The sequence below is a fragment of the Heliangelus exortis genome, chromosome 20 (genome assembly GCF_036169615.1).
Source record: "Heliangelus exortis chromosome 20, bHelExo1.hap1, whole genome shotgun sequence".
Lineage (NCBI taxonomy): Eukaryota > Metazoa > Chordata > Aves > Apodiformes > Trochilidae > Heliangelus > Heliangelus exortis.
This window is the reverse complement of record NC_092441.1, coordinates 2,810,618-2,830,518: the sequence shown is the minus strand read 5'-3', so window position 1 is coordinate 2,830,518 and position 19,901 is coordinate 2,810,618. Positions and strand designations below refer to the sequence as shown.

Genomic DNA, 19,901 nt, shown 5'->3' with positions numbered 1-19,901 from the left:
GAGCTGTAATTCACCCCCATTGTTGCAGCAGAGTTTATTATCTCATTTACATTTTTAAGTGCATTTCAAAGTGTAGGATATCTGGGCTGGAAAGTGAAACATTTCAGTTCTTTGTTCTCAGGCCAACCCAAAGCACTTCCAAGGTCAGGTATGGTGTAGACTTTCAACAGCAAACATGTTTACATGGCATTTGAAAGCAGGTTTAACTGAAAAAAAATATTCTCATTTTAAGAGTGATGTAAGTGAACTTAGCAAAGCTGAGAAATGGGGATTAATTCTGTACCTGGAAAAGTTGAACTAAATAAGTTAGGCTTTGTTTTCCATTCAGGAAAAAAAAACCTTTTGACACTTAAAAATTGACCTGTTTAATTTTTTTTTTAATATTTTTTCTTCATCTCAGCAATTACTAAACATTAAGCTCTTATTTTTCTGGACCAAATCTGGTACTTTGAAGCTGTAAAATAAAAACCTGCATTTCTTAACAAAACATGCCCAAACCCATTATTTAATTTTACAGAAGCAACGTACCTGGGGTAAGCTGTCTGCTGCTTTTAGGAGTATTCTGTGTGACAAAAGCTTCTCTGTCAGAGACAGAAAAAGATTTGAGGGCACTGGGGCTCTTCAGAAGCAGCCATCAGCATTCAGGCTCTGGCTGCTGCAGATGAAGCTTTTTGACAATAGAGAGAATTTTCAGTGTGATCTTCAAAAAAAGCACATTATTCATGACATCCATCGTGATTCCTCCTCGAAAATTAATATCCTGGGCAACAAACTTGCTTACTTCTAATTACTGTTTGCAGAGCTAATCACATGCTGGAATCTGCAGCAACCATGAGATTTTGATGTTGGGTTGTTTTGGGGGGTTTTCTGCATGGCTTTGATAAAATCCTGCTCTTTGGAGTTTAGTTTTTTGTCCTTGTGCTGAGAGGAAAGCTGAAATACCCAAATGAACATTAATTACTCATGGAAAAACTTGGTTCTACAAAGTGACCCAGAGAGCTGATATGCAACACAGCAACAGCCCCAAACTGGTCAAGTTAGAGGTGATTGATCAGAGGAGTTAAAGCTTTTTTTTTATTTTCTTTTTTCTGCTTCCCAATACAAAACTTACCAGCAACCAGTTTTGATGTGATCAGAGAAGTCTGGAAACTCATACAGTGTATTTTGTTCCACTGATGGATAATTACAAGCCCTAACAGTTTGCTCTACTTGTATGCTATAGTAAAAATGGTTTATTTCTAATTTGTACTTGTTTAAGACATTGTCTTCTCTCATAATGAAACAAAATGTGTGCTCCATGCTGGGAAATGCTGCCTTGGGTAGGTGGACCACAAAACCAGTGTCATTAAATTTCCCAACTTAAATTAGAGTACACTGCAAACCCTCAGATATAAAGGAACATCAATGCAAAAAAAGAAGGGTTGTCTGTTGTAAATAAGTAAAAATTGAGAATTAAGGAAGGAAGCAGCAGTGCACTGATTCCCTCCTTTCCCCCAGGTACTTGCTGGCCCTACCAGGGATAATTTGGGATCTTGTGTTCAGTGCCTGCAGATTTTTGGGATGGAGGGTGCCATCCATCTGTTCTCTGAGGCATATTTTACATAGATATCTGGGCACATTTCTCTGTATAAATTCTACCTCTTGACCATTGTGTGAGTCTTGTGAAAGACTGAAACTTGCTCCTGAATTCAAGGAGAGAGGCCAAGCAGGATGGCTGAGGAGGAGTGAGGTTTCCTTCCTCCTCATTCTTTCCCCATGCCCTGGCACGTCTGGAGTGGATAAGGAAAAAATAGGAGAAGAGGGCTCATCCTTTGTGGTTTATCCTGGGAGTTGTGGTTGTGTCTGGATGCTTTGGAGTCATGGCAGGACTTTTGTCAAAGTCTGCTGTGATTTTCCTGATAGAACATGCTGCTTCTGACTGTTCTGATTGCATCACTTGATGGTTTTAGTTTTCAAATCAAAGTATTCTTGTTTGTGTTTCACTGTACAAAACGAGGTGTACAAAAAAAAGAAAACAAAAAGCCCAGGGTTCACACATAAATTTCATTATATTCATGCAAATCCCTGGTACTGCAAGCTTTGTTGATTATTGAAGGCTGGTTATATATTCAAAGCCTGGATTTCAACTTTTCTCAGAAGAGGTGATAGTGTAAAAGTCCCTGGGCAGATTTGAAGTTCATGCTTGGGTCTGGTTAAATTTTTTGGCATCAGAACATGTAATAGCTTTACAGCTAGAAGACTTTAAAGTTAATGCCTGGCATCACTTCAAAACAATGTGCAAGATCATAAGTAGTCCTCTTATCTTATCTCAATAGCAATTTTATCCTGTAAATGATTTGAGAGCACAGTATTTCAGTGCTGTGGAAAAGAGCAAGGTTTTGTTTTGTTGGGCTTTTTTTTTTTTTTTTGTTTGGGGTTGTTTGTGGGTTTTTTATGTTAAATCTTTGTCCTGGGAGGACTTTTCATGATTCTTGTTGATGCACAGGTATTCTCCTTGAAGCAAGCAAGTGCTCACCATGTGGCACTGAGCACTCATGGGTCTCCTTTACAAAAAGGAGCTCAGCTTTTTAAAAAAGCACCCCTGGAGGCACCTTGGGTGTCACTTAGAGCTGATCTCCCTTCCCAGGTCTGGTCCTGAGTCTGCACCACACTTTTCAGCCACTGGTTTAGCAGTGCCTTGATTTCTTGGCATACAAAAGATAAATCAGAATATTCCCTCTTGGCTGGCCTGGCTGCCTCTGTGGTGGTGTCAATCTCCCATCCACATTGTGCATTTTGCTTCAAGTCAGCACTTGCCTCCAACAATGCCTTTATTCAAGCTGACAACATAACTAAGCTTTTAGTAAATGTGTAAGTAAATGTTAAGTGTGTATTCAAACATTCAACAATGAGTAGGAAACTTGGGGGGAAAAAAAAATCTAATCTTTGAAACTTGCTATTGTTTGTTTGGTGTGTTAGAAATAGCATAGACTATCAGCTCCTTGGGGCATGACCATTCTTTTGTTAAGCATGTAACAAAAAGTTCAAGGCTCTGAGGAACTGCCTTCATAAAAAGAAATATATAAGAAGAGCAATAATGACAAAATAAATTTGTCAGTGCATTTTATGAGCTTGGTTCAGAAGTGATTATTTCTGAACTCTAAATAAAGACTGGATAGTTGTGGGGAAGTGACATGATCATAGTATTCCTTTTATTTATTGCCATTTATACTTCATTTGGAGATCACATGCTAGACTTTACTAAGGGGTGGGAGGGAGGGGAGCCCCTTGTCTCAGCAAGCATCCTGTTTCAGTAATATGGAATACATTTTCACTGCAAATTCCAGACATGGTTTTCCAGAGAGAGGATTATTCTTCTGGCTTAAGGAAAGAGTTATTGGTGCACTGCAAACGGGTTCCTAGGAAGCACAGGTTGGACCAATAAGATGATAAAAATCTGAGCCATTTGCAATTGCAAATGCAGTTGTTACGGTGTTTCCATTTCCCTTTCAATCTTTGAAGATATTTATTGGCTTTTTAGGAGGAATGCTTGCAGCCTATAATAAGACTATTATTCAGATTAATGACTCCATCACTGCTTCTACCTGTGCAGAAAAACCGCCCGCAGCCAGGGTGGCCCAGGTGGCTCTGTCATGACTTGGCAGCTGTCCTGTGTATGGCTGGGAGCAACCCAGCTAAAAAGCTGTCCTTGAGAGTGCCCTCTTTTTTTTTTTTTTGTTTCTCACACGTGTTTTGCCCCTCTTGATGCTGTTCCAGGTCCTCCAGGATGAGGTGGATTCTTACCGCATCCAGGCGCGGGCTGCGGAGAAGCTGCTGCAACGCAAGGAGCTGGAGACCCACGAGCAGGTACTGGGTGCTGTGCCCCCTCCTCCTCTTCCCTTGGGCAAGGAGGATCAGTGTTTAAAGTCATGTCTTGCTTCAAAGCAAAAAGCACCTACTCTCCTGCAGAATTTTCAGCTAGCTTTCCTTTCTGTCTTTCGGTAATAAAAGAGAATTAAAGCGTCTGAACCCTACAGGCAAATACTTACCTCATGCTCTGGATTTTGACTTGGTATTTCAACTATTCAAGCTGTTAAGTGAGGCATATATTTTGAGCTGGATATATTGTTTTAATAGAGGTTTCTGAACCTGCTGTTTAATGGCTTCTATGAAGGGAATTATAATTGGACAATAGCTGAGCTAGAAATAATCTTTATTCCTGATCTTATGCATTCATTGTCCTGGCGTGTTGTCTGTAAACAGTTCCATCTGATTAATAGTGCTAACATTATTCTGGACACTTGCAGTGGAATCAGAGGTTTTATGTGCTTCAAGGAAAACAGGGAATGTAGTTTACAGAGCAGTATTGAAATGGGAAGTTAATGATGTGCATTCAAATCAGTTTGAGTTGAAGTATTCAGAAAAATACATGGGTGGGGCTTATCTGAATCACACATGAATTTACAGATTTCTGATGCAAATCAGCTTTTGCACTCTTTAAGAACTATATTTGGTGCTGAGTGAACAGTATCAATAACATATGTTCTCTAGAAAGCATTTTTTAAAGCTATACCTGCAGAAATAGGAGGAAAATTAGCTGTTGGGTTGTCCCTGCCAGGGAGCAACCCTGACCAGCACGCTGTGAGTTCTCACCCAAATCTCGTAATTTTTTTTTTTTTTTTTCTTTAATCTTTGTCATGGCCAGTTCACGGTTTTTTTCTGACCCAGTTTGAAAGAGGATCTAAAAGAAACAAAGCCATGACTTGTGAAATGCAGAGCTAGAAGGTTAGACACCCAGTTTCCCAGCGTGGTCCTCTCCCCTTTCTCTTTCTACCTTCAAGGTTTTCTCTCTGGTCCAAACCAGCTGACAGGACAGTCCAGCCCACACTGGTAAGATAGAAATGGAACAGAAATATTATTTAAACAATAAATAATGTCCCACCAGCTCAGAGCTTTGCCTGCAAGGTGGTAATAAGTTAGTGGCCTTATGGTTACCCTCCCAGCTGAGTTCATCCCCGGTCACACCTTGGGACTTGGAGATGCTGGAGCCACTAAGGAAGTTTTTGGTTTGATGCTTTGGTCTATTTTCCAGTCCAACATTTTGGAACTTGGTGGTGTGTCTTCTCTGTGACTCCTTAATCCGTTAGGGCTTTTTATCTTTCCAGAAGAAAAACACAAAAGTGACAGCTCTGCCATATTTCCAGTTATTATTTTGTCTTGGCCAGGCTACCTGGGGACGTGTTCAGCCAGCATTAGCAGTAGCTAATGGCTCATCAGCTGAATAGGGGGTTGAAATATTTAAGGCAGCAAATTAGAACTTGCTTTCTGCTTTGACCAAATACTGCCTGAATCAAAATTGCAAAAACCATCAAAATTTGCACTGGCACCATTACAAAGGCCTCTTTTGCAGGGCTTTTACATGTCTATAAATAAGGAGGAGAGAGGGTTAAACAGCTTCTGGTTTTCATTAAAAGGAAAAATCTTGTGTTTTGATTCTATAACAACAACAAACAAATGAATGAGACATGAAAAAGCATTTTGTTGTGCTTTTAATTAAAAATAAAAAGCTGTTTCTCGTTACAGCTTGTTGGGTGGTATCTTGGTGCTCTGTGTTTGTCCTTTTTTCAGTGCAACGGCCTTATAACTCTGCAGTCTCCAAGAGACTGACAGATCCATGAAGCTTAACTCTTTGTTACTATAACCCTCTGGTGACCACACTGAGTTAACCTTTATTATAATTACCCAGAGAGCCAAACTATCCCATAAATATGGGGAGGGAAATTTGTTGGAAGGACTGATGGCAAGCCCTGAGCTGTCTGGAGGCCAACGTGGTGCTGCAGCTGAAGAGGAGCTGTTGTTTTCATGGAGCTTTTTCATTCCAGTATTTCATCTTCTTGTATGAACTTGGGTTTACTCTGGTTTGCTTTTTCCATCCTCTTCCCAGTGTCAGGAGATGCAATCCTGTTGTGTCTGTGTTGTTTCATCAGTGGTGGGGCACAGAAACATTATTAGAAGGACACTTTCCAATGCACTTGGGGTTGCCAAAAGTACCTGGGAACATCTCCCACTTTGAATAACCTGAATAATTTTATATTTTCCATAAAGATTGCCCTGTCTTGTCCAAGCATGGTTTTCTAGGACAGTGGTCCATGGGCTCAGTTGTCTTCCTTCTAGATAGGAGTCTCAAAACTTTATCCCAAACTCTTGCATGTTTTCTTCAAAAATGAGATGTCCAGCTCCTTGAGGCATCTGTAATTGGCAAAAAGTGGCAAACTACCAGTGAATAAAGTGGAACTCATGCTTAATAGTTTCTTAATATATAGATTTGTGGATGTATGGTCCCAAGACAGTTAAAGCAGTCTGGGAAGGTTCCTAGGAAATTTGTGTGCCACAATATTTTCCTTGAAAAGTAAGGCTGGAGTTTCTTGTATCTCAGTAATATGTAACCATGGGAACCAGATTCTTCTCAACTAATCCCACTGAAGTTGTGTTCCTGTATCCCATACCCGTGTGGTGTAGCACTTGGTTGTCTCTGATACGTGCCCAGATCTAATCTAAGGGGACTTCTCAGAGATCTTTCCTTGCACTGAAAAATCTTTCTCTTCCTTGAGTCATTTGCAGTTTTCAGTCATGGTTAAAAAAATCTAAATTGTTCATACAGCAGACTTCACATCTTGTGGATGTGTAATTAAAAATGATGCACAGTTCTGAAAGCTTAAGCATATGCCTTAGCAAAGCCAGGAATTTAGACATGTGCAACAAATTTTGCTGATTTGAGGCATGTATGAAAACTAATGGTGGTGATCTTCTTGCTCTGTGACCTTGGTTTTTTTAGGATACCTCATTTCATTTAAAATTCTTTTTATAAGGGCAGTCACCCCAACACAGCAGATTAAAAGCTCCAAAAATCTCTCTTTTAGAATAACACACAATAATTTTTTCAGAAAAAAAAAACACCCAACTTTTTTCATTCGTTGTTCTAATATTTTTTAACTACAGGGTGGGTTAAGTACAATATAAAACTTCTAATTGGGGATAATAGAGGGGAAAAAAGTTCTCTATGTTCAGAAACAACTGTAGTAGCATCCCTGTAGGTTCTCAAACCATAGGGATGCTCCTCCAAGCAGTCAAATCCCAAATAGAGTCTTAAAGGAAGGAGATTCTCTGAAGACAGAAAATCAATTATGTTCTATTCATGAAAGTAACCAAGGGAATGAAGGAGAATACCAATGTACATTTCCAGACCTTTTAAGTTCTTTTTTCTCAAATAGATTGTTAAAAAAAGGGGAAAAGGAGTTATCTGAATGAGGATGTTGTAGAAGTATTTGGAGTAAAATGGAACAGCTCAGTTTAAGTGGATTTCACTCATGTTCAAATGAAAAACAAGAGTGATAATTGTAAAAGAGCTGTAATTCAAAAGCATTCAGCAAGTTTTCAGTTTTAATGTTGGTTATTGTGACTTTGCTCTGTTTTCTTCTGACTGCTGGATATTTACCACATTCAGCCTAACTTGCTGTTTCCATGCCAACCAAACATCCTTGTGCTCAGATGAAGGCTGTGATGCCTTGGTCTGAAATCAGAGCTGCCACGTAGCACAGAGAGCTCCTCACTTGTGCCACCCCTTCTGCTGGGTGGGAGCAGTGCCCCTGCCTCCAGATTTGTGGGACTGGGAGCAAAGAATCAATGAGTGACATAAGCAACGTGTGGGGATGTCCAAGGTTTTCATCCTAAAATCCTTTTAATTTGGGGCTTTGAGTCCATCTGTCTTTTCAGATGAATTTTCAAAGTTATTGCAGAGTTTTAGATGCAATCAAGATAAATTCACTGAAAATCTTTTGTCCTCACGTCCATCATCTTGCCCTGCTCTGTACTCTCTGGAAAATTCTGTGGAAGCAGTGGAATTTCCTCCAGGTGGAGGTGGGTGACCCATGGCAGGATCCTTGCTCCAACCCAACCTCCAACCCAGGACTTGAACCTCAGGTGCTCCAGGGAGAGCCCAGAGGTGTCTTTGGGGTCCTGGCCTTGAGTTCCCAGGCTTTCTCCAAGGGTTGTCCCTTTCAGAACATGTTCATGTCATCTAAAATCAGGCTAAGAAGCTCTGGATTTGGTATTTAAAGAAAAAAGAATTGCTATTTAAAGAAAGGCATTGAGGGACTTTTTAGGATGTCAGGGAGGGATAGGACATGGGGGAACAGATTCAAACTAGAGGATAGATTTAGATTGGAAGTTAGGAAGAAGTTCTTCACCATGGGGTTGGTGAGACCCTGGCACAGGTTGTCCAGAGAGGGGATGGAAGCCCCATCCATCCCTGGAAGTTTTTAAGGTCAGGCTGGATGGGGCTCTGAGCAACCTGATGTAGGGGGGATGCTGGAACTGGACCATCTTAAAGGTCCCTTCCAACCCTGAAAATCTATGATTCTATTTAAAAAGGAAAAGCTTTGCTTTGTGGCCAGCTGAAGAGGATTTGGGCAGCTTTTGCTTTGTGGAACCAACCAGAACTTTGGAAACTAAGAAGTCAATGTGTGCTGGAGGTGGTGATGCCATTCTGCTCTTTGCTCCAGTTGCTCCAACCCATGTCCCTGAAACACTTCCACAGTTTTTTTCCCCCTCCCCAAGATTCATTTCTGTTCTCAGAGCCACGGGGAGCTCAGTCTAGATGGGAACAATCTCAACCACACCAAGGGATTCAGGGAGAGCAGTGCCTGTGGCTGGGGATTAACCCCAGGGGTCTGTGGTGCCATGGGGGAGAAAGGGACAGTCTGAAACAAGTTTCCACTGTGATTTTTTAAAAACAGCAATGCCAGGTATTGTTATTACATTAAAATAGTTGCTGCAGTTTCCTTATGTGAGCATGTGAGTTCTGGTTCTGTCTCTGGAAGGCACCTCTCAGGGATACAGGTGTCCCTGTTGGTTTGTGGCAGTCCCACAGACTTAGAGCCAAATTTTACCACTTTTGTGCTGATTAGTGGCTGCCATGCATGTGATTCCATTGACATATTCATTCAACTTTTTGATAGAAAAGTGCCCCCCAATTTTTAATTAGGCCTGAGACTCTTAGAATAAATAACTTTGCTTTTGACATATTTTATATTTTGTACAGCGTTTTCTTTTAATGGCCTGCTCTGAAAGGGAGGCAGAATTCAACAGAGTATAATAAGTTACACCCTACAGCATGAAGCTGCAGATTAGCAGGAGCTAGAAGCTGAGATTCAAGCACAGAAAAAACAGATTTGCAGGTGGGATTTGAAAAGAGCTGGAAATCAATGGAGTTGAAAGTTCCCAGGAGCTCCATATGGCAGGAGCTGCGGGAGAGAAGGCTCTCACCAACTGTGCAATTGTCAAAGGGAAAAGAGGTAGATGATGGTGATGTACGTGTGGAAGTCAGTGATCAAATGTGAGCTTTGGTAATCAGACACAACTGGAAAATACACAAACATACAGCTACTTCAGAGGGCAGAATGAATGGTTGGAATGAAGTGGCCAGCTGGGGAAAGTAAAGCAGAAACTACAGAACATGGAGTTAAAAAGAAAAAAAAAAACACCAACCAACTTTTACCCAAAAATAACAAGCATATGCCAGCATGTAGGAATTAGAGAGGATTTTAAAATGACAGTTTTCTAGCTCTTTGTCTTAAAGAGCTGTGAATGAGATGGAGCTTGTGCTTTTGGGAGAGCAGTGCATTGGTTTAGAGCATCTGTGGTTTGCTTGTGTATTATCAATTAAGGGAATTCTGTCAGAAGTCTTGAAAGGGGGGCTGCAAATGACAGGGGTGCTGGTATTTAAGGCAGGGAATTAAAAAAAAAAAAAAAGAGAAATATCAATGCCAGTTGAGGGCAGAAGAGCAGGGACACCTCATCCCTGGTGTGTGCTCTCAGTGATCATTCATGAACCATCCCGTTTATTTTTTTCCAGGTAGTGAGGTGTCTGGCTGGAGCTGGAAAGGACTTTTCTAGAAAAGGCCAGCTTTATGCTGATCCTTAATATTATTTAAGTTCAGAAGTATCACTTTGTTTGCAGTGTCATCAGCACAAAGTTCCCTGGATCAGCCATCCAGGCTGCTCTGGTGCTGCTCTTCCTCACCCCAACCCAAAGCTGGGCAGGCTCTGACCCACCCTGGTGCTTTGGGAACCTGTTTGGAAACTTGAGCTGCTGATTAGATTTTTGTTCTTGAAAGAGGGGAAATGGTGATAGTAAAAGTAGGGTCTGATTATTATCTGCATAGCTATATTGCTCACACGGGGTGGAATACTGAGCCTCATCCTCCTCCTGAGCACTGTCAAGCACCTCTCAAACACTGAAACCTTGATTTGCTGAACCACCCCTCTCCCCAGGATGGGAAGGACTATACAGAAGGTAACACAAGCCAGACTGTAGAACTAAAATGCATAAATACTGGTGGTGACAAAGATGCTTAGAGCTTTATTTCAGTGTCTTGATAGCTGATCAGGACTGAGCCAGGAATATGAACATCATTCATTTCCAGCACGGGTTGGTGCTGGGTTGAGGTTTGTTCCTCCAGGTCATGTCTGAGCCCCCTGAGCCTAGCTAGGGATGAGGAAGACCATCAGAAAGAGCCTCTTCAGCTGATGGAGGGATGGCATTGACAGGAGATGAAGGACATAGGAACAAAGATGGTGTCCTGGTTTGTCAGCTGCTCGGAGTCATTTAGAGGGGAAAAGAAGTTGGGGTTCCAGCAAATCCCAGCTGGAGCAATAGCAGAGTCCTGGAGGGGGGGAGGTTGAGAGAACAGCATGAATTTTCCAGCCAGAACATTCCTGGTTGTTCAGTGGTGTTGACAGTGAAAGCTTTTATTCCTCTCCAGCTCGTGTAGTCCTAAGAATGCTGCCCTTGCCATATGCAGCCCACTGCTGGGGGGGGGTTTCCAAAAAGTTTTGCCTGCTTTCCCTTCCTTTAGAGCTATGAGTTACATAGACTTGTCTTGCTTACCTCCAAACAGGGTTTTCCAGGTGGGAAAGAGCTTGGCTGAGAAAAGATAAGTCTTGAAATGCAAGGCACTGAAGTAATGAGGCCTTTGGGAAAAACCAAAAAAACTGAGAGCAGAGAGCTGAGCATCCAGCAAGCAGCTCAGCACAGCTGGGGGTGCCCAGGGGTTGTAAAAAAACAAGGCAAAAATGTTTGGGTCACTCAAATGGTTTCCTAAAGACAGAAAAGCAGAGGACAGCTGTGCCACTGCTTTATTTTCTTTTGGAACTGTTAGGAAGAGGGGAGGTTCTCCTGCAGTATTTTGTCCATGGAGAACACCATGGTGGACACTTGAAAAAGAGCTCTCTCAGCTGATCTTGGGCCATTCCTGTTTTCAGCTGAGCCAAATCCCTGCAATTTATAGCAGTCATTACTTTGCTTCAGAACTTGAGAACATTTGTATCAGATTGCAGGCTGTTTATCTAAATCTGGAGGAACCATATTTCAACGTGTGCTTCCCAGCAAGAATAGAAATTCCCACTGCCTGAAATAAGAGAGGCTGTGGGCTGAAGAGCAGCAGATATTCATGTTTGATTAAATTGTGAAAAGACAAATGGTCACACCATGTGCTTCCCTGGAAAAAACAGATACATCATCTGACTCTTCAGCAGGAAAAATTGTTGGAGAAGATTTCAAGCTCCAATCAAATATTTTTATGGGAGATATTATGATTTAATGACTTGCCTAAGACTGAAAGAGTTATTTTTACCTTTTTGGTACCCTCACCTGTCTTCAGATTTCTTACAGCAGATCTTTCACACCTTCTCTCAGAGATGTGTGGTGCAGAACAGGTGATTAACCTTTTAAAAGTGATTTCTCTTTTAAACAGCATTGGAATATACCAGTGTTTAAATAATGCAGGATTTTAGAGAGGCAGGAAATTACCTTGCTCATCTTACTCCTCCTGAAATGTGGAGAAAATATACTAATAATTGAATGATCTTATTTATGCCTTTTAGTCACTGTCCTAGTATTTCTTGGCATGCATGGAATGATCCTTCACAAATATTATAAACAGAAATTAAGGTATTAAAAAGCCTGCAACACCTGAGATAAGTGAACAGCCCTTTGATTCTTATCTGACATAAACACAATGTTAACTTCATGCCTTTCAAGACAAGATATTTATATATTTTCAAGGAGCTTGACAACTCTCCTGTGGTGCCTTCATTTGCTTTGGCAATGTAAACTTCAGCATTTCATTTGCATTTTGCACTCCTCTGATTGGAGCCAAGTGATTTACAACTGGGACCTGTGGAGAAGATTGCATTGGGTTTGGGTTTGGTTTTGATGAGATGGGGATTTTGCATCAGGGCCAGAATGTTCTGGATGATCAACTCTGCTTCCCAGAATTTTTGGAAGTCCTAAGAGGAGAGCTGGCTATCAGGAACCTGGATAGGATCCATCGTGGTTGTGGCTGGGTAGCAAAGCCTAGAAGAGAAGCAGAATATCCTTTGCTTTGCAGGTGATTCCTGGCACCTGGAATAAGTTGCATTTGGTCATCTTGAAATGTTGTGTTTCTCCTGGGTGCTCTTAAGCTGTTCCTTTCAAAGAAGAAGGAGAGTGAGTACAGTGTAGGTACCAATGGGACATGTTCCTGGCTGCTCCTGTCCCCCTTTCTTCCAACCCAACCCCACAGCCTGGACTGTGCCATCTGAAGACTCCTTGAAGGAGTAAAATGGAAAATACCTGTGCTACTGGAAAGCATTGGGCCAGAGCCCTCAGCTTCTTCTTTTTTCTTTTTCTTCTGAGCATCAAAACCAATTTTTATTTCTTTCGAGAGCGGTCAGTGCCCAACTATGACAAGAAATGAAAATCTGGGCCATGACATCTTCCCTCCTTTTGCATCACTTTGTATAATTGGGTGAATATTTGTCTCTTCTTGTCTATTTGATGGAGTGACCAAAGGGCCAGGAGCTCTGTGTGGCAACCTCAGCTTTCTGGGGTTTCTGCTGACCCCAAAAATGATTGATGGTAAAAGTTTAAACCTCATATGTTAGCAACCAACCTGAATAAACAAAGACCAGTTGGGCAGCTTAATATTAAAAGCTATAAAACCTTCCTGGGGGTTCATGGATTAAATCAACTCAACAAAATTATTTTTAAAAAAATTTTAAAAATCTAAAAAATTGAAAAAAGCTTTCTCAGGGCTGAAGAAAAATGAACACAGCAGTAAATGAAATAGAGCTGTCCCCATCCAGCAGACTAAAGCCCTCCTGAGTGCTGAAAAATTGCAATTTGAAACATCTCTCAGGATTGGAAGAGGACACACAGTCTCTGTAGATCCTAGGGAGGCAGCTTGAGGCTATAGAAGAACAAAAAAGCCTTTAAGGCACAAAAAAACCCCCAAAACATCCCTACAGACATAGCTTTCATTGGTCAAAAATAAGTACTAAAAATCTTTTCCCATTAAAATTAGTAAACATTAGCCCACTATATGTTACTTTTTAGCTACAAGAAGTAATTCAGATTTTTGCCATGCACTGTGTTAATCTCCTGGGTCAGTAAACCTTGGGGTAGTAACTTCAGCCAAAAATACCAGCATGTTGTTTATCAGAAAATGACAGGAAACAGCTGGGGTCTTATTTTCATCTTGTTGTGATGCAATGATTAGTGAGCAGAGTTGAAAGTAAAATACTTCATCTTAGCAAACAAATTGCAGTTGTGTTCCAAAGAACACCAAAAGAAATGTGTGTTTTCTCTCTGCAGTAGCCTAACAAACCAGCCCCAAGTGATATTTCAGCTACCAGAGCTTATTTCTCATGTTCTTTCTCCATTTTCTCCACTAATAAATAGCTATATTTCAAAGCACAGTCCATAGTTCTCCCTGATTTTTCCAAGAAACACCAAGGGGAACAATCCCCCTCCATGGCAAAAGTTAAGAGTGTTGTGAACCCAGGTATTTAGAGGACAGCTGGAGATTAAACTCTTAAAAACCTGCTTGAAAGAAGACTGTTGCACAATGAGATTATTCTTATTATTTCGCTCACAGAGCTGCATTAACATTTTTCTTGCATCTCCTCACAACTTTCTTGATTTTCCTCTAGGAAAAATGATAATAAGGGGCTTTTAGTGAGTGCCAGGCACCTGGCATTCAAGGAAAAAGAAAAAGGAAAAGGAAAAATGCTGCTGTGTAGGCATGGGGTTAGATGCTGGTGGGGTGAGGGATTTGGGGTCCAGGTTCTTCTCCTGACCCCAACATCTCTTATAAATTCAGAGCTTTATTCCCAGTCTGATTCCTGTCTCCCCATCCCCAGTCAGGCCCATTCTGTGCTGGTTGGGTCACCCCCACGTGCTGGTGATGGATGATCCAGATCCTCTTAATGCTTGAAATAGATCTTAATTATTCAAAATATAGGAAATAAAAGCATTTTTCTCTCTCTGCTCCCGTCTTACCAAGGACAAATTTCACATGTTGAATTAACTGAAATTCACATTTCTGCTCTCTCAGGGTCCCCACCCAAATGAGCTGTTGGCTCAGGAAATATTTATCCTGGCCAAGCACCTTTGCATAGCTTTGGGAGCCTAGAGAGAAGGAGTAGCATAAATTTATTGGAGTAACTCTCAAAAAACATAACTTTTGATCACTGGCTTACACACAGCAGAGTTCAAACCAGGTTTCCTGTCTCACCCTTTTTCCTGTTGATTTGCATAGCAGCATCACTTCCTTGCAGCTCCCAAGGAAAGCCTCTAATTGCTGATTTGCATAGAGCTTGGGAGGTTTTTCCTGCATGTTGCAGTGACTCAGAGACCAAACTTTCCTCAGGTTTCATCAGATTGCTTTGTGCCTTTTGTATTGATAATTATATTATGCATATTTGGGCCTGAGCTGCTTTTTTTTCTTTTTTTTTTTTTTAATTTTTTCTCTTTTTGTTTTCTTCTTTCTTTTACTTTTCTCTCTTCTCATCTCTTCTTCCTTCTTCCTTTTTTTCCTTTTTCCCTTTTCCCTTTTCCATTTTTCTTTTTTTTTCTTCTTTTTTCTTTCTTCCTTTTTCTTCCTCCTTTCTCCTTTCTCCTTTTTCTTTTTCTTTCTTGTTTTTTTCTTTTTCCTTTTTCTTTTTTCTTTCTTCTTTTTCTGTCTTCTTTCTTTTTCCTTTTTCTTTTTCTTTCTTCTTTTTTCTCCTTTGTCCTATTTCATTTTTCCTTTCTTTATTATTTTTCTTTCTTCTTTTCTCCTTTTTCCTTTTTCTTTTTCTTTCTTTTCTTTCTCCTTTTTCTGTTTTCCTTTTTCCTTTTTTTCTTTTTTCTTTCTGCTTTTTTCTTTCTTTTTTCTTTTTCTTTTTTCTTTTTTTTTTTCTTTCTTTTTTCTTTTCCTTTTTTCTTTTTCCATTCTTTTTTCTCCTTTTTCCTTTTTTATTTTTTCTTTCTTCTTTTTTCTTTCTTCTTTTTTCTTTCTTCTTTTTCCTTTTTCCTCTTTTCTTTCTCCTTTTTCCGTTCTTCTTTTTTCTTTTTCTTTCTTCTTTTTCCTCCTTTTTCCATTTTCCTTTTTCCTTTCTCCTTTTTCCTTTTTCTTTCTTTTTCCTTCTTTATTTTTTCCTTTTTTCTTTTTCTATCTTTTTTCTCCTTTCCCCTTTTACCTTTCTCCTTTTTCCTTTCTCCTTTTTCCTTTTTCCTTTTTCTCTTTTCTTTTTCTTTTTTCTTTCTCCTTTTTTTGTTTTACTTTTTTCCTTCCTTTTTCCTTTTTCCTTTTCCCTTTTCCCTTTTCCCTTTTCCCTTTTCCCTTTTCCCCTTTTCCCTTTTCCCTTTTCCCTTTTCCCTTTCTTTTTTATTTTTCTTTCTTCTTTCTTCTTTCTTCTTTTTTCTTTTTTCTTCTTTCTCCTATTTCCTTTTTCCTTTTTTCTTTTTCCTTTTTCCTTTTTCCTTTTTTTCTTTTTTCCTTTTTCCTTTTTCCTTTTTTCTTTTTCCTTTCTTTCCTTTTTCTTTTTTCCTTTTTCTCTTTCTTTCTTTTCTTTCTCCTTTCTCCGTTTTCCTTTTTCCTTTTTTTCCTTTTTCTTTTTTTCCTTTTTCTTTTTCTTTCTTTTCTTTCTCCTTTTTCCTTCAAATTGGGCAAAAGAAATGAAAAAATTACTCTCTGGCTTCCAAGAGGAGCCACCTAGATAACTTTTTGTTGTTGTTGCTGTGTTCCAGATAACCCATATCCGACAGGAATATGAAACCACCCTCAAAGGGCTGATGCCAGCATCTTTGAGACAGGAGCTTGAAGACACAATTGTCTCTTTAAGATCTCAGGTAAATTTTTACTATGAATTTCAACTTTTTGGCCTTGATTAAACCTATCTCTTCTAGACAAGAAATTATGGCCATCTGTAATTTGGCCAAAAAATACTGAGAAAGTCTCAAAACCAAACTGTGGCTGCTTCTCTCTCAGTTGTCTTCCCCAGCACCTTTCTCCTCCAGTTTCCTCACCTTGAGAGCTACTGTGTTGGATCTTTTGATGCCAGATTTTTCTTCAGTTGGCAACTGGATGTAGAAATTAGACTGTATTCAGTGTTAGCTTTTTTTTTCCTCAAATACAGCACACAATTACCAATTGTATCATTTTTTCTAGCAAGCAGAGCCCTGCAGACTCTCCATTTCTCTTTCTTATGCAACCTCTCTCTATGGAGATGGTTGCTACTTTAATGTATTTGCTTTTTTCCCCCCTTCTTTAGAATGCAGAGGCATTTTTTGCTATGCATGAGGCACTTCCCCTGGCAAAATGTGCCTTTCATAGAAATAGGGAATTTTCTTAGGGGAAGCTTTCATATTCCTACCTGCTAGCTGTGGGTGTTAACACTGCTCACATGTCAAGGGATTCCTGCTGGAAGAAAATGCTCTTATTTAAATAGTTGTGGGAAACAAAGAGTTAAGAAACCACTGGGAAAAATCTATTTCCAGTTGATAGTAAAAAGCTATTTTTAAAGTCTGGTTGACTATTAGCACTGTCTGGTAGGAAGCCTTACTCTGCAGCTAGTATAAGAATGCCACATTTTTTTTTTTTTTAATGAGTTAGAAAAAAAAAAGAGAATCTGATATCCACCTGCAGGGCTTCTGGTAGCAGCAGCAGCATTTCAAAAGAGTAAAAGTACAGAGTAAAACCTGGGTGCTGTCCCAGAAACTCTTCCCTGCTGGCTGCGTTTCCAGCGGTCGCTGGCATCTCTGAGCCCGCAGGACTTGGGGGCTCTTTCTGAAGCACAGGTGTCCTGGTCTTGGAAAATTGTTGAAATTCCTGTTTGAAAACATCAGACAAGAAGGGCAATGGAATCTCTGCACCTGTCAGGATTATTTATTGTTGGAGGGGGATGAAGAGAATAGGCCGGGTGAAAGCACCGAGGGGTGATAAAAATAAACAAAATAAAAGAAAATAGTTGAGGCTTGGGCAAAGTTTTCTAAAAATGTTTCTAAATATAAAGTATGCTGCCCGATTGTTGGTATTTGGTGAGTCATCCAAAAGTGGTCACAGTGTATTAATAAAGATTCCTTTTCATAAGCTTGAAGAACAGGTGAGTACCTTCAGCAGGAGAGCAGGGATCAGAGCACAGGCTTCTGATGGGAGCTGAGAGGAGACCCGGAGCTCCCAAACCCCTTCATAAGCCATATGGTTCCACCACATGAATTTAAAAACTGTTTTGAGTCTGTTCCTAAAGGAGCAGGTCACACTCAGCTGGAGTGGGGCCAGGGCAGCCTTGCTCACCCTCTTCTGTCAAGTATTCATCCTAGTAGGCAGCTAAAGTGTCGCTGAATTTTATTGAGGTGGGAGAAACAAGAAAAAACACATTTATGAGATGAGCACGAAATTATTAATCGGAATTTTGAACACCGTTTTCACGTGGGGTGTGTTTTACAGGTAAATATTCTGCAGAACACAGTCTGTGTCCTCCAGGAAGAGCGGGACGCCTGCCACGCCAAAAGGTGCGGGATGATCTTTGATCCGTTTGTACCATTTCACACCTGGGGATCCCAGTTCTGGAAGCTTTACAGCTTAATTAAACCACTCCACTCTGGTTGTAGTTTTAAAAGCTCCTTATTTTCAGTAAACAAGCATCTGAGAGTTTTCCCAGTGCTTAGTCAGTACTATTAGAGCAAGATTAGAGAACTTGCAGGTGCATTACAAGTCTGGGCTTTGCCTCCACGTTCATGATGAGACAGTGGCTCAGCGCACAGCTGCAGCTCTGTGGTGATGCCACCTCCTTTTAAGATAGAAAACAATGATGCAATGCATAATATTGCAGATCACATCTTCAAAGTACCGGATCTTCATGAGCCAGAGCTTTTTTTTTTTTTTTTTCCAGACGTTTACACCCTCCAATATAAATTATAGCAAGGGCTGCAGCAATAAAAAGCTTTGCTGTGCCTTTAGAGTAAGTGGTTCACATGGAGAGGTGAGTAAAAGGAAACTTCCTAGGAAAGCCACTCCATCTTTTTTGATATTTATAGACTTTGATGATACTTTCTTATCGTGAGGGTTTCTGTAAATAAGGTTTGCTTGTAAGAATAGTGTAAAAATATGTAATACTTAAACATTCGTACGAGTGTTAGTAGTATGAAAGGTAGCTGAAAATATTAATCCTAAACTAACTAATCCTAAAATATTAATCCTAAACTAATGAGAATTAGCTAAAGATAACTAGAAACTGAAAATGTCATAGATTGTTGATAATACATGCAATGTAGCTGTCCTGGTTGGATGAATCCAGAGGTGTAACGTTGTCTCTAGACTCTCTCCAGTCATTTATTCTGAATTAGTGTCTTCACAGTCAGGAACAAAGCTGTTTAAAAAGATGACTGATCACAATAGATCAGGCCACAAATGATCAACACACTGGGGGGGTGGAAGGAGCCCCAGTCCCAGCTCCTTATGGAAAGGGAGGACAGGGATGGAGCCAGCACAGCAGCTCCTGTCCCACCGGGGCTACCGCTGCGTTTGCTCCTAAGCTTGGAGAACCTTTCCTGCTGCTTCTGTTCAGGAAAATCTCCCTGACCACATCTTTTTTCCTAGATTAGACTCACTAAATTTTGTGTCACCTGATCCTCAGTCACTGAAATACCACTTTTTGCTGCTTTAACACACACGTGGCTGTGGGTGAGACGTGGCTGTTGGGCAGCACCAGCCCCTGCCTGCTCCAGAGCACCCAGCACAGCACCAGCCACATCCAGGACCCAGCCCTAACCCTGGTAGGTTTTTATAAGAAAAAAAAATAAGATAGAACTAACAAAAATCTCTTCATTTTCAGGTAGCTGCTGGAGTGGTTGGATTTCCCTGCTTGCCAACCGGACTGCTTTGAATAGGTTTGAAGATTTGGCTCTTGCAAATTCAAATGCAAAGATCAGTGGCTGTTTTCTTAGCACATAGAGTGTAATGAAGTTGATTAAAACACATCCATTGCTCATGCCAGCATGCTTTTAGTTTTATCTTCCATTCTTTTTTTTTTTTTTTTCTCATTATCTTATTACAGACTTATGCTTTTGGTATTCTGTGTGTTTGAGCCTCTGCTCAGCTTGCTCACCCAGCAAGCACTACTATATTTTTGTTTAATTCCCAGTACCATTCTTTTCACTTTTCTACATGAAGATAATCCCATTTTCTATTATTATTGTCCAAGATATTTTAACATATTTTGACATTGTTTTGTGTCCACGTGTTTACATAAGATTAAAATATTATTTTGTACTATTTTGTTTTGACATTTATTGTATTATTGGGCATCTCACTCACCTAAGTTGCCAGAGTACATATGAGAATTTTGTATATGGCTTTGTTTAACTGGGAAAATATCTCACGCTGTGTTGCAAGGAAAAAATCTTGGAGCAAGAATGAAAATGCAGCCACTGTTGCCAGTTAAGAGCATCCTCAGTTAAGAGTTAAGTTGCAGTTAATCTATGGCTGGGGTTGCAAGTTCTGGTCACAGGAAAACTCTTTGTCATTTGCTGGTAACACCATGATGGGGCATAATTGAAA

At 40.2% G+C, this 19,901-nt stretch overlaps 1 protein-coding gene across 6 annotated transcripts in view; it reads left to right on the top strand.

Annotated features, from left to right (window-relative positions):
* The window catches only part of CEP112 (centrosomal protein 112), a 154,679-nt gene extending 135,063 nt beyond the window's left edge, over window positions 1–19,616 (top strand). For 4 of the 6 annotated variants that reach the window (XR_011729896.1, XR_011729895.1, XR_011729898.1 and 1 more), the window contains 5 exons: window positions 3,757–3,846; window positions 16,091–16,192; window positions 17,790–17,854; window positions 18,235–18,324; window positions 19,177–19,337. Coding sequence is in view for 1 of the 6 variants with exons in the window: in XM_071764138.1 (XP_071620239.1) it covers window positions 3,757–3,846; window positions 16,091–16,192; window positions 17,790–17,854; window positions 19,177–19,180 (261 nt within the window). In the remaining 5 variants the exon portion in view is untranslated. Of the gene's footprint in view, window positions 1–3,756; window positions 3,847–16,090; window positions 16,193–17,789; window positions 17,855–18,234; window positions 18,325–19,176 lie in introns of those variants that run through there. The other 2 variants (XM_071764138.1, XR_011729899.1) reach the window with 2 other exon arrangements.
* Window positions 19,617–19,901: the final 285 nt, after the last annotated feature.